General features: G+C 34.1%; 1 protein-coding gene across 1 annotated transcript; it reads left to right on the top strand.

Annotated features, from left to right (window-relative positions):
* Positions 1 to 2,390: 2,390 nt before the first annotated feature.
* LOC146924095 (flocculation protein) lies at positions 2,391 to 8,398 on the top strand. The gene is made up of 4 exons (XM_085709126.1): positions 2,391 to 3,026; positions 3,107 to 3,222; positions 6,327 to 6,570; positions 6,735 to 8,398. Exons 1-4 carry the CDS (start codon positions 2,634 to 2,636, stop codon positions 8,061 to 8,063), a joined length of 2,082 nt encoding a protein of 693 aa, XP_085565252.1. The 5' UTR covers positions 2,391 to 2,633; the 3' UTR covers positions 8,064 to 8,398.
* Positions 8,399 to 14,095: the final 5,697 nt, after the last annotated feature.

Genomic DNA, 14,095 nt, shown 5'->3' with positions numbered 1-14,095 from the left:
GATGTGCATTTCTTTATTTAACACCTCTTTCTTGGATTAAATTAATTGTCATTATGATATATATTTGAATTTTGCTATATTACTGAATCTATTTCTACATGTAATAAATAGTTCAAAGTAAGCCGATTTTATAGTACACAAATTAGTTTTTATCATCCGCCCATAGATTCATTCATTAAATTGAATAAGATACGATATAACTTATTAATCTAATGGTAAAAACACACTTGCGCAAGGTGTAAGACAGCTTTACTTATACTTTAGTATTTTTTTTTTTAGGAAAAAGCCTTAAAAGTATTATTAAGATAAAAATAATTGTTTTTTTGAGGGAAAAAAACAATTATTTTTTGAGATAAAAATAATTGTTGTTAAATTGAATTGAACAAATTTTTCTTAAAAAACAAATATTAAAACTAAAATTCTTGTGAGATATGTAATATGAGTTCTCGTGAGTATAACTCACTTGTGAACGACATTGCAATATACAGATGTCAGAGTTCAAATCTCGAATTCTCCATTTATTTATCTTAAGAGATAAATTTATAACCACTAGACCAAACAAATAAAAAAAATACGGAGCAAGGAATGTCACATTTTTTTGGGAGAAAGGATGTCATACTTGTTTACCACCCTTTATAATTTTTGTTTTTTAATTTTGATGAATGTTTGTATGAACTAATTTGTTGGTTACAGAAATTGAATTGAATTAATTTTTAACCGAAAAAAGATGAACCAGTTTTATTTATAAAAATAATTCATAAAAGTTATATTTATTTAGGAGATACTATTAATTAACAATTATTAAATACACAACGTTCTTGTTTTTTTTTTAAGCAACATATCACATTTTTTGAATATGTTATGTAGCTTCAATTTTTCATGATCAAATAACATTAAGAAGCAAGTCTATGAGACATACCTTCCCTAATAATGTAAAATAAAAGTTCAAATATTATGTTCTCTTAAAAGATGATTTTTTTAATGGGTCCTACTAACCGGTGTCTTGGGAGCACTGGTTTAACATACCATAAAAGGGAATTATTACCATAAAAAAAAATTGTTTTTGACTTTATTATAAATTAATTACAAAATTTTAATGCATTAACCAGTGCCCTAACATTTCCCTTTTTTAATTGATATTTGAGCAAAGATTTTCTCTATAATGAACTACAATTCGAGCATCAATAACAAACACTTCTCTTATATATTACAGCAATAATGTTGATATTAAAATTCAAATATTTTGTAGTCTTCAAAGAATGCAATATGCTGGTAAAAATAAAAGACTTTAATATGACTATTAATTTTCTTTGTGACTGATATTTTGAGCTAAGATTTTCTTGAACTACGACACCATCCTTCTGGTAAATTTTCATAACAGTCAATCTGGTCTTCTTCCCTAAAAAAAAATTATGACCCGATTCTATTATATTTCTTACCAAAAAAAATACTCAAATTAATCTATAAACTTTTTAAAAAAGATACTCCCTCCGTCCCGGAATATCTGACCCATTTTCTAAAAAAAAGTGTCACAAAATAATTGAGGCATTTCAATTTTCAATACAACTTTATCATTCCCAATACAATATAACTCTAATTAATACTAATTTCATCATTTCCAATACAATATATTTCACTTTTCCCTTTATTTATACATTTTTCTTAATCTGTGTGAAAAACCAAACTGACTCAGATAAAACGGGAAGGAGGTAACAATTAATTTTTCTGACTTCCCTCAAAAAAAACAATTAATTTCTGACTCTTTATAACCTATGAACTACTCCCTCCGTCCTGAAATAACTGACCTATTTTTTAAAAAAAAGTGTCCCAAAATAACTGACTCATTTCAATTTTCAATACAACTTTCATCATTCTCAATACAATATAACACTAAATAATACTACTTTTATCATTTCCAATACAATATATTCCACTTTCCCCTTTATTTATACACTTTTCTTAATCTGTGTGAAAAATCAAAGTAAGTCAATTAAACCGGGACGGAGGGAGTAGTAGTAATTTGATCCAAGGAAAAAATGAGGTGACATCAAATTAGTCTTTACTATCTGCAAAAGAAATAGATGCCTGTAAAAATTTCTCAGGGTAGGCCCATCGAGTGGGCCCCATCAATCAGTATCACCGTCCTTACACAACGCTGTCGTTTTCAACCAACTCAGATAAACAAAGTCGGCCATAGCATAGCTTCCAATGTGGCACACCCTAATCTTCACATATTGGACCCACTTAAATCCTACGTGGGAGATCGACCCCACCAACCACTGCCTCTGGAACTCAAACTAACCCAAAACTCACTCTATAATCCATTTCAAATCCGCCACGTCACCTTTACTCGCCTACTATTTATGCAACAACTCACTTTTTTTATCTCTGTTTCGATCATTTCTCTCACTACCACCTGTTGCAGATATTATTTCTCTCTCTAAAAACCGTTTTGTTGTTGCTATCTCTTTCTCTCTCTAAAACCCTTTACAACGCAATCTTCTTCATTGTACTGTGCGTGATTTCTCGACAACGATTTCGAAGCATTTGATTCTGATTTTGTAACGAAAGCTAGGGTTTGGTTACGGATTTTGTTTTGATTTGATTTTTGGATAATTTTCTTGAAATTTGATATGGCCAATCGTAGGGAACGAGATTTGGAATCATCGAACGGTGAGGGTTTTGATTTCAACGATTTGAACGATTCTTCGTCTGTTGAATCGTACGGAGGAGGTGGTTCCGGTGTGAGTATTTCATCGACGGGAAATGACGGCGGCGGTGGTGATGGTGGTTCGAGGAGTGAGATTGGATTGACGGAGCGGTTGACGGATATTATTGTTGATGAATCTGATGGTGATCTGTTGATTCAGACGACGAATTGTGAAGATCGGTTGATGCAGTGGTTGCAAGCGCTTGATATGCAAGTTATGGGAGCGTGTCGAGCTGATGAACGGTTGAAACCGTTGTTGAAGATGAATAGTGTTTCTGGCGTTTCTGAAGATCCGTTGTTGACTCAATTGATTCAGGTTAGGTTCATCTTGAGGCTTGATGATGAATGATGTGACCGTGTGATGGTTGTTATAAAGTGTCTTCGTGTTCTTTGCAGCATTTTGAGCCATCGGAAGTTGGGATGTTAGCTAGATGCTTCTGTTTGCCGCTTGTTTCGATTCGAGTTGGGAAGATCAGCAAGGAAGGGACTCGCTTGTGTCCGACTGCTAATAGGTAATAATACCTTTTGAAAACTGTGCGGACATTCACTATTGTTTCCCCATATGAAGGGGACCTATGAAACAGACACTGGCACGTTGACACTAACGATAATTTGTGAAAATTTTAGAAAATAGCACAAGTAATTGTAATCGCATATGTCAGTGTCTATGCCAGACTCGGTCATCTGACACGTCTTCACCAGACACACCTTCGATTTGAAGTGTCTGTGTTATGGTGAAAGGGACAAATCTTTTCAACTATAAAAGTATAATTTTATGGCGTTCGTTTAGCAACTTATTTACATAATGCTTTCCATAGGAGTAGCATTGTGCTAAATTGACATTAGTAAATTCATTTTTGTTTGTCTGAGCTTGATTAGTTCTTATATCAGTAAAGGCAGTTAAAAAAAATTACTATATCACATATTAATTTAAATAAATATCATTAATAACCTATGTACGAGATGCCAGCGACTGGAAATTGTGAGGGTGTCTACTGGTTACTCAACCTTTGATCAAATAGGGAGTTGTGATCCTTTATTGGCGTGCCTTTCGACGGATGCTGGTTTCACACACAGTTCACACCCTGGTAGCAGCATATTAATATAAACAAGTATAGGACTCTAGCCTCCTATCTATGGTGGCAGGTTTGTTTTGCTGGGCAGAGCTAAGAGGGATGACTGTTGGAAGATGTTGTCCTATGATCTTGAGGTTGGGATGGAAATCTGGGAGAGAACTATTAGAAACCTCTACTAGCAAGGAGAGAACTATATGCATTATTTATCAGGGATTCTTAACTATATAGTTCCTGCTAGAACAAGACAACACATGAGATGAGGTGGAGTGACCGTAGAGTATAATAAGACCCCCATGTTACTTTCAACTCATGCATGTATGTATTATTCGAATACATTACTCTTCATAGGTTTCCTATATGCGCTTCTGCATTTTTTTTGTTATGAATTGCTGAAATATCAGAATTGTGGCAGTTTTTTCCCTGTTCCCCTAATTTTACATCACATGTTGGGCCACCATTATTCCTTGCTCGCTTTTGTTTTTCTTTCATTTCCTAAGCTAAGGTATGATCGCTTCATAAGAAAGAACAGAGTTCACAGTGATAAGTCCGTAGATGTTCAGATTATGTAGAATCCTCAGCCAAAGGAACTCAGGGCCGGGCAATGGGCCAGTACTTGGTTTCACTTGTGGACCTTTTGGTTTTGGAAGAGAAAAGTAGTCAGAAGTAGGCCTGATTTGTGCAAACTGAAATCCTTATTTTATAGATCTACTGATCTAGATTTTTATAACAAACATTAGGATTAATGAGTTTTATTTACACTGAATCTGTTTCCCAGCAGCCACTAATTAATATACTTCCATTGTTCTATCTGTAGTTTTTTTTTTAGTTGGACCTAAATATGGTTTATGATAGGAACATTATAGCGTAATTTGATCCATGTACCCGACCTCACTTAGTGGGATAAGGCTTGATTGTTGTTCTATCTGGTATTTTTTTTTATTGATTCCGCTTATGTTTTAATAGTTTAAGATTCAAAAATGTTGTTTTCCTTGTAGACCTTTCCTTAACACTGACTTTAATTGGCAGCCAATCCATAACTGTAATTGATTTATCTACTTGTTATAGCCAATTACTTGTGCATTTTGTTTTGCCATGTTGCTGTTTTGAAGATTGAAATAGCATTTACCTTTTCTATATGCCAACTAAGATATCTATTATGTAGCAACTTTGCTTACCATTACTTCCTACTGATGTTTACAGCACAATGTGAAAATCTCTTTGTAGTTGTATGCTTTTTATTTTTCATCACTCATTTTAATATAATCTTATTGAAATATATAGGTTTTTTTTTAATTAATCTGTAGTGATTACTGGAGTCTGTAGTTTAGTTCATTGATGGTAATATGTTCTTTCTTCCAAGTAAAAATGTCTTTTGACTTGTAGGTAACTGGACGTATTCTATTATGATCTCTGAAATAAGAGGAAGTAAAGGTAGTTTCATGATCCTATATATATACTGCTACTGTTCGGATTTCTAGATCACTTCACTATAGGTTTGACACTTTCGTATGGAGTAAATTAACTAATTGACTAGGTTATATGCAAATTAGTGTTATGTCATTTATTTGCATATTTGTATACTGAGCCTTTCTGTGTATTCTGTGCCTTTCTGTGTATATGATATTCCATTTTATACATGTTTAAATTGATATGCTGATTATGTTATTTTGGTGAACCCCTTCCCATCCTAAATTTTTCATCAATATGATTGATTGAACAAAGATTGTCTGTGTTAGCCAGATTTGATTTGAATTTTATTTGCTATTGGATTCTATTTTTTTAATGTCTGTTCTAAACTAAACTTTGAAAAACATTTGATTAGAGTATTTAGGATTATCTCTGTCTCAGGAAAATTTACGGTGAAAAGGGTTCAACTCTGTCTCAGGAAAATTTACGGTGAAAAGGGTTCAATTTGTTAAGGAAATGTAGATTGGTTTCTTTAATTATGTGGCTGTATTTCTATCTAAATATTCCTTCTGGTCACTGACTATGATTTTTCATTTGGAAGCCAAGAGCTTTGTGCCCTAAACTTTTGTGTTTAGTATTCTGTTACAAAATAGAAATACTTGTTCTTAAAGATACCAATGATTTTCAACTTCTATTAGGACATGCCTTGGTTTTAGGCATGCTTAAGGAAAATAGTGTTAGCTAATTAACTTTGACAAACTCATTTGGTTTCTATACCTGATTTAGCTTACATATCAGAAAATATTTTGGTTATATTTTATGTTTCTAGTGATGAAAACAGTAGTCTGTGTTATTTTTTTTTTTTGAGGAACAGTCTGTGCTTTTGTTGGGGGGAAATATTAATATTAGTACATTTTTTTGTCTTTTATTTATGATGTAAAATTACATGCTTAATTGGAAGATGTTTTTAGAATAAAAAAATTTGTGGGCTAAGGTTTTGGACTTTGAAGGCTCTGCATCACAATTTCAGGGTGTAGTTTTTTTTTTTTTTTTTTTTTTTTTTGGTTTCTTCTTTTAGTTATCTTCTTAATTACACATTTATAAGGTAACATCTCAACTTTACTTGTTCACAGGGGTAACTTGACACTTGTTCTACTTCCAAGTTCTGATCTTCGTCTCTCATTCATTGGGGATGATGGTAAAACAGAGAGATTATTTACTCTTTCTAGCACATCCCAATGCTCTGCTGTCGTGGTTGAGGGAATCCCAACTGACAGCTCTGGCCGATCCTTCCATGTTACCACTCCTGATGACAGAACATTTTTCTTCTGGTGCTCTGAAAAGTCTAAGCTGCTAGGAGTTGAATTACTCTTGAAGGTAATTTTTGGTATTCGCTTTTAATTAGTGCATGCTATTAGATATGAATCATACAATAACTAGTCTGCATTCTTCACAATTTATCATTTTTTCTGGTGATTTTTGAATATTTCTATCATTGATTCTTTATATTTTTTCATCGAACTCATTTTCCAATAAATCAGATGAAGGATTTACTCAAGAGGAAACCATCAATTGCTGAATTGAGTGGCATTAGCAAGTCGCGTATTGATTGTTTTGCAACTCAGCTTCGTGCTTTTCTTGTGGGGTCAACAGCGGGGAGTAGTCATGATAGTTCAGCTCATGCTTCGACGTCTGTAAATTCCTCGACATACTGTGATGTTGCATTTGAAAGTTCACACGCTTCATCATCATCATCAAAATTTCCTCGATCTCGACATATTGTACAGACGACAAAGGGAGATTCAATGCTTTACCAGAGTATTCTTAGTCCGAGGTCAAGTTCATTTAAAGAGGTTCCCCCAAGAAACATGTCTTCCCATAGAGTTGCTGCTAGGGAGAAGATTAAGCGCCGTGGTGACACCCAGCCGCTAGCAGCTGACAACTTGGATTTATCATCAACTTCTGACCATGACAAAGCTTCAGAAGTTACAAAAACTCTTGCCTTTTCTCCAAGTTTCATGGGATCAGCAGGAATGTATAGCGTGCCATCAAGCCTTGGAACAGGTGGGGAAGTCCCCCCTGTAGTGTCCCCTCTTTTTTCCCCCTACTATTGTTGGTGTCCACCTGGGATTTCTTCTACCTTTCCATCCATTGCAGCAGCACTTCCACAATCTCCTGTGTCATTTGCTGGATCACAGCCTCTTGCCTCAGGTGCCTCGTTTATACCCAACACTCTTGCTGCTAGCCTGTTTCAACCAATACAGCCTCTCAATCTTGGTTCCTCAATGGACTTTCCTCCTTTTTTTCCTGAACCGTTAGTGAGGATGTCGTTACCAACTTCTCAACAGATTCCCACTTTCACACCACTAATGTGTGATTCAATTGTTCATGTTCCAATAATTGATGTCTGTTCTTCGGGGCAGGGCTATCTTGTGAGTGCTGGTCCTGCAATGTCAACTAGTATTCCACCACTGCATCCAAATCTTGTGAACCCACTGATTTCTGAATCTGATGCTGTGGTGAAAGGTGCAAGAGAGACTCTAAGGTTGCTGATTAGTGGTTCGAGCCAGGGTAACCAACAGGTTATGATGAACCCTTTGCCTGCAATTTTAACCAATCTGGATGAAAACCAAAACAATGTACTTGTTGCTGGCAGTCGTGGTCTTTACACAGGAACCAGAGATATAAATGTAATTGCAAACAGCATTGCTGCTATGGGATTAGTATCATTATCTGGGGTATCCAATGGAGAAAATGAAGGTGATTCGGAGGCATGTGGCAACTACGGAATTTTGGAAGCAATGAAGAATTCCAATGATGCAGGTGGTGCCTTTTCAGATGAGGGTGGCCCCTCCTTGGATTCCAAGTAGTTACGGTTCGGAATGCAATTGTGTTTTTTCATTTGTTAATCTCATTCGTGTCCAGAAAATGTAGATATGCGTTGTAGCCCTTTTAAATGGAATTAGTGCAAGGTTCACGATTCTTGAACCGTGATCCCATGCAGTATGCCTTTATTGATCTTAAATTGATTAGAAATCCTCTATGGTTACTCTCCAAATTGCAGAGTAACCATGTAGTATGCAAAGAGTAACCATGTGTAGTATGCAAAGAGTGGCCATCGATCATTCACTTAAAACTAGAAAGTGTCATTGCTTGATCACCTAATGGAATTAGTGCAATTTTCATGGCCCGAGCCATGTTCCTATGTAGTATTTCTTTATTGATCTTTAATAGATTAGAAATCCTTTATGGTTACTCTCCGACCTGTAATAGTCAAGTTAAATCAATATCTGATTATGTTGGAACATATAGACTTTGAATTTTGGGGCTCTTCCTCAAAATTTCAACCGTGTATAGTTTATCAGTCAAAGTACTCAAGTTGTCTGTGCGGGACTCATGATTTAGGTCATTCGTCTCATAGGAAAAACAACAAATGTATTAAAGAACACAATCACGATATTAGAAAATAACGTAGAAAATCTAAAGCTGAATAATCCCGATTGTTTAATGACTACTATTAAAAAACCTTATGTGAAAATTGTTACAACACATATACTTCTCTCAAACACCCAACAATTGTCTTCGTGATCTTAGCTCTGGTAGGAACAAACCATAAAATATGCAAGGTCCGGGGTTCGAACTCCGGCCACCACAAAAAAAAAAAAAAAATCCAACAATTGTAGTACAATTGCACTCTTGAAAGCTAAACATATAATCTACGGCTCACAACACTATAAAACAAGAGTATATGAGAAAGAAAAGGCTCACAACACTATAAAACAAGAGTATGAGAAAGAAAAGACTCATATATAAACTGTGTTCATTACTAATGGGTCTTTTGATGAAGAATTAGAACCTATGTATACAATACTAGAAAATGTGAAATATCTTCGAAATGCTCAATTTAAACAACACCAACAATCTCCATCTTGATTTGGTACATATTCTGCTTCTATCATATGACTGACAATCATAATTCAAAATAGTTATCATACTCTACCATAAAGAGTATACTTCACTTAAAGATTTTTTTTTTTTTTTTTTGAAGGAAACTTCACTTAAAGATAAACGTCTAAAAAATTTCATAGAGCTAAAAACTTATTTTACAACTTTTATGTCAGCAAGAAGTTCTTCAACCACCGACGTAATCTCATAATACACTTTGAATTAATGTTAATTGATGGGCATTTTCTAATATTATAACAATAAGTTGTATTTTTCCACGGCAGGACATAACATTTTAAATTATTAGAAAGTTTCACCATCAGGTTTTTAGAATTCTCCCAAAGCTTTTTCTAATGTTGCTCAACAAGGCAATTATACCTTACACACTCAGGTTTTCCACATTTCAACAGAATAATTGCATGGTTTTCTACACAAATGATGAAGTGATATCCTCACTATTCAATTGTTTTTCTTCAAACATATTTGTTTTGGCAAACTTCTTCGAAGCTCAATATTTTTGTAATAGCAGTTCTGATATCTAGTTCCCCTACTTTTCTTTGTCTATGTTGAAAATATTTCCTTTCAGCATCAGTAATTCTAGTTATATCAACACATACTTTAATTGTATTTACTAACAAATTAAACTTGATTCTTCGGTTAAATTTCCCCAAGTCAAACTTCACAACACTTGAAAAATTTGACAAAGCAATTTTGTGGAAAGAGAACCGAGTCACAATACACCACTAAATACCAGTCTTTACTTGCTATAACCTTCCTAAACAACGCTTTTATAATATCAAATAATGATGCAACCATAAATCATACTAAAAATTATACATCACGGTGAACCAAAGCTCTTGGTTCCAAATGTTGAGAACACAACAAAGATAAATTAAAGAACACAATCAAAGTACAAGAATACGACATAAAAAACTTTAAAGTCGGAAGAAAAAAAAAACCACAATTGTTGTCAAAACAAAAATAAATACTAAGTGAAGATTGTTATAACTCGTAGACTTTTCTCAAACTCCCACGATTATATATATATATAGACTCTGGTTAAGACACTTTGTTAATATAAGAATTGAGAACAAATAACTACAATCGTATGATCTAATTTAATGAAAATAAGCGGACACAATTAATTCCTCTTTTCATAGCCCTAAACAAATTAGGTTTCTTAGTTTCATCATTCCATTACCTCCATCGTCATCAACCCATACCATGTTATGTTTGGCGTCCATCTTCTTTTAAAATATTAGACAACGTGGGACATTTTAAAGTGTTTGAATTTCAACCAACACCAATAATCATTATCACGTTCAAATGTGTGATTAGTCTCATATTGACTATGAATAAGCTAAATGTTGAATTTATAATAGAGGTGTCCATATATCTAAACCCTTAAGGTTTTAAGTGTAGATGTACTCTCTCTCTCTCTCTCTCTATCTCTCTCTCTCTCTCTCCCTCTCTCCCTCTCTCCCTCTCTCTCCCTCCCCCCCCCCCCCCCCCCCCCCCCCTCTACAAGGACTCCCAACAAGTGGTAGCCAAGAGGTGTCTTCCATTAGTTGTGATGGTGGTGCATATATGTGACACGTGGCTCACGTATAAGGGGAAGATGGTGGGTTCAATGTGAGTCATAAGTTTCACATCGATTATGAATGAGTTAAATAATGTTGAACAAGTAAGAGAGATTATTCATACACCTAAAGCCTGAAATATTTATTGAAGATGTTGCATCTTCATTTTGTGTGGTTGTGGAACACTGACTTGTTGGCGCTACCTATAAGAGTATCAACGGAGTCCACATCATAAAAATATTAGGGTTTCTAGTTGAATTGAAGAAAAACAGTCATATATCATCATCCCTTATCCTAATTCCTCTCACTAAATATCAAACTAGTATAGAAAAATCAATAGTGTGTGGCCTATGAAGATGAAAATGAGTGGAGGGCGTGGTCCTGATGAAATGGTACCATACGTAACCTTTTTCATATAAATGATAAAACATGACAATTTCAACTATGGTCAAGGTTTTATTTCCAGAACCCAAAGGAAGGAAGGAAGAAAGAAAGCCACCCACGTATGATGCCAATTGTGGTTTCCAAATTTAAGCTAATGGGTCTAAGGTCTTGTCTTAATCCAAGTACCTCTTCATAGTATTTGTGACCGGCCACCTTATACGTCCCAACATTGACAATCATATTGCTTTGGACCTCTTAATTCCTAAGATTTTACCCCACAGTTATATTCATATGCCATATCTTACATAAACCACAGTTTATAGGTGGATAAATTTTTAAAATTATACCGGTACAAACTTATCAAAAGTTTTCCAAAATATAAAAAGTATTCCAAAAACTTAAAACTTTGGATTTACCAGAATATATTTGAGTTTCCTTGAATTCCTTATAGCAACCACACATATGTTCACCAAGAAATTTTCAATTATATATTGTCTCAAAATAATTGTCACAATTTAAATTTCATACATGTTAATGCACAACTTAGATCAATAATATTTTTAATTATTTATCAGCAAAAGTTATAAAAGTTTATATTTTAAAAATATTCATTGAGACAAATCTAACATCTTATTTACTAACATGTGTCTTTATATATTAGTAAAAAAAATGATCAAAGTAAATTATGTGAATAATATGATCAATGTGATAATTATTTTCAGACGGATGGAGCAATAATTTCTCTAAAGTCAATACATTATGGTAAGAACTTTTTACAAATTGGTCATTACATCATTATCTTGAGTTAATGATGAAAATTAAGAGAGCATTGCTATATATCTCGACGTATATTATACCATGAAAAGTTTTTAGCCAATGAAATTTTTTCTTGGCCAAAAATCAAGGGAGGATGTAATGACCTAAGCTAAGCTCAATTGATTAGGATAGGTCCAAGTTACATTAGGTGATGAGTCATGCATTCTAGAAGGATCTATTAGGATGAGTCATAGGTGAAATTGTTAGAATGCAAATGCTATAAATAAGTGAATGGTGATTGTAATCATTATCAAATGAATGAATGAAGAAATTAATTTTGTTAGCATAGTGATAGTTGTAGCTTTTAGTTCTTTTTAGAGTAATTTTCCTCCATTAATGAACAACCCACAGAGGATAAGTTAGGAAAGGTATCTAGCAAACAGACGGCCGTGAAATCTCTGCAAGGCTATGTTTTCCTATGACTATCAATTTCCAAATCACAAATGCAAAGTGTGCTACAAACACAGAAATTTTTTTTTTTCCGACCCTGTTTCCCAAAAAAATTTCAAAGTTGACCCCCTATGAAAAAAAAATACAGAAATGACCCACTTTCAATTTTTGGTGGTTTTTTTTTTGTCGTTTTCTGCCAGTCCCGCCATTTGAAACGGCGGGAATGAGCCGCCACTGACACATGTCACATCGTTACAGGTTTGCTTCTTTTTTTTTTAATTTTTTATTTCAGTCCCGCCATTTCAAACTGCGGGAATGAATATTTAATTATTTTTTTCGTTTTTTTTATTTTTTTGACCAATATTTGTTTATTTAAAACACAAATAAAAACATACTCCCTCCGGTCACTATTATAAGCAAATTTTGACTTTTTAGGTTCATTCAATAAATCATGTATGTGGTCTATATTGTAGGCCACATACATCATTTATTGAATGAATGTAAAAAGTAGAAATTTGCTTATAATAGTGACCGGATGGAGTATTAATTTATTTAAACATATAATACATAACGTTATTAACTATCAGTTAGTTATACTCAGACAATTTCTCCTAATATGACCGGTATGCCGACACAACCCACACTGTCTCGGTGTCAGAGTCTTCTCTACCACCTCCTCGTCCATTTCAGTCCTTATGTGGGTACTATTGGGTCGACCTTTCTTTAGTCTTCGCATGTTTGAATTATGGCAAAGCACGGGACCGTCGTATGGGAGCCAATAAAATATTGACGATTTGGCTCCCATACGACGGTCCCTTATTGACGATTTGGCTCCCATACGACGGTCCCTTATTCCAGCTGTGTTCAAAAACGAGTGTTTACTACATCTACAACACAGCTTTCAAAGTAGTCCAGGACAAGAGTTAATAACCTATGAAGCCCAGATACGGATACCGGTACGGGTACGAGGAGACTCCGACACCGAGACAGTGTGGGTTGTGTCGGCATACCGGTCATATTAGGAGAAATTGTCCGAGTATAAATAACCGATAGTTAATAACCTATGAAGCCCAGATAGGGATACCGGTACGGGTACGATACGATACGGGTACGGGAATACGCAAATTTTTCAAAATTTAGGATACGATACGGCTAGGATACATCAACAAAAATTTTATACTAAAACTTATATGTATGTAAAATAATTTAAGAAAATAAACATTGATTAAAAGAAATCAACACAAATTTTATCTAATGTTGATTAACTGAATCATCTCTCTCTCGTTACCTTCATTCACAAGAAGTATAATTTTAAGCGGTTCATCGAGAAACAATTCTAGTGATTCATATCTAAAATTGAATCATATATATCTCCACCGAATGTTTACAACATTGTCTCACTTTTTTACTCTTCATCTTTTTCTAGGATACGTATCTGTGAAGTATCTTATAAGTATCATTGGGTATCTGCGGAGTATCGGATAAGTATCCGTTAAAATATTTTTTTAAAATTTAAATAATTAATTCGGATACTTCGTGGGTGCGTATCCGCGAGTATCCGTGGAGTATCGGTATCCGATACGTATCCGGTACGGGTACGTCTCCGTTTTGGAGTATCCGGGCTTCATAGTTAATAACGTTATGTATTATATGTTTAAATAAATTAATATGTTTTTATTTGTGTTTTAAATAAACAAATATTGGTCAAAAAATAAAAAAAACGAAAAAAAATAATTAAATATTCATTCCCGCCGTTTGAAATGGCGGGACCGAAATAAAAAATTAAA

Source organism: Medicago sativa, chromosome 5, assembly GCF_051527215.1.
Source record: "Medicago sativa cultivar Bolivia chromosome 5, Bolivia_mono, whole genome shotgun sequence".
NCBI classification, from domain to species: Eukaryota; Viridiplantae; Streptophyta; class Magnoliopsida; order Fabales; family Fabaceae; genus Medicago; species Medicago sativa.
Note: the sequence above shows the minus strand (reverse complement) of the source record. Positions and strands in the feature narration are given on the sequence as shown.

Coding starts and splice junctions, on each gene's coding strand:
- LOC146924095 (XM_085709126.1), top strand. CDS start 2,634: ATGGCCAATCGTAGGGAACGAGATTTGGAATCATCGAACGGTGAGGGT. Junction 3,027..3,106: donor TGTTGACTCAATTGATTCAG/GTTAGGTTCATC, acceptor TGTTCTTTGCAG/CATTTTGAGCCATCGGAAGT. Junction 3,223..6,326: donor TTGTGTCCGACTGCTAATAG/GTAATAATACCT, acceptor ACTTGTTCACAG/GGGTAACTTGACACTTGTTC.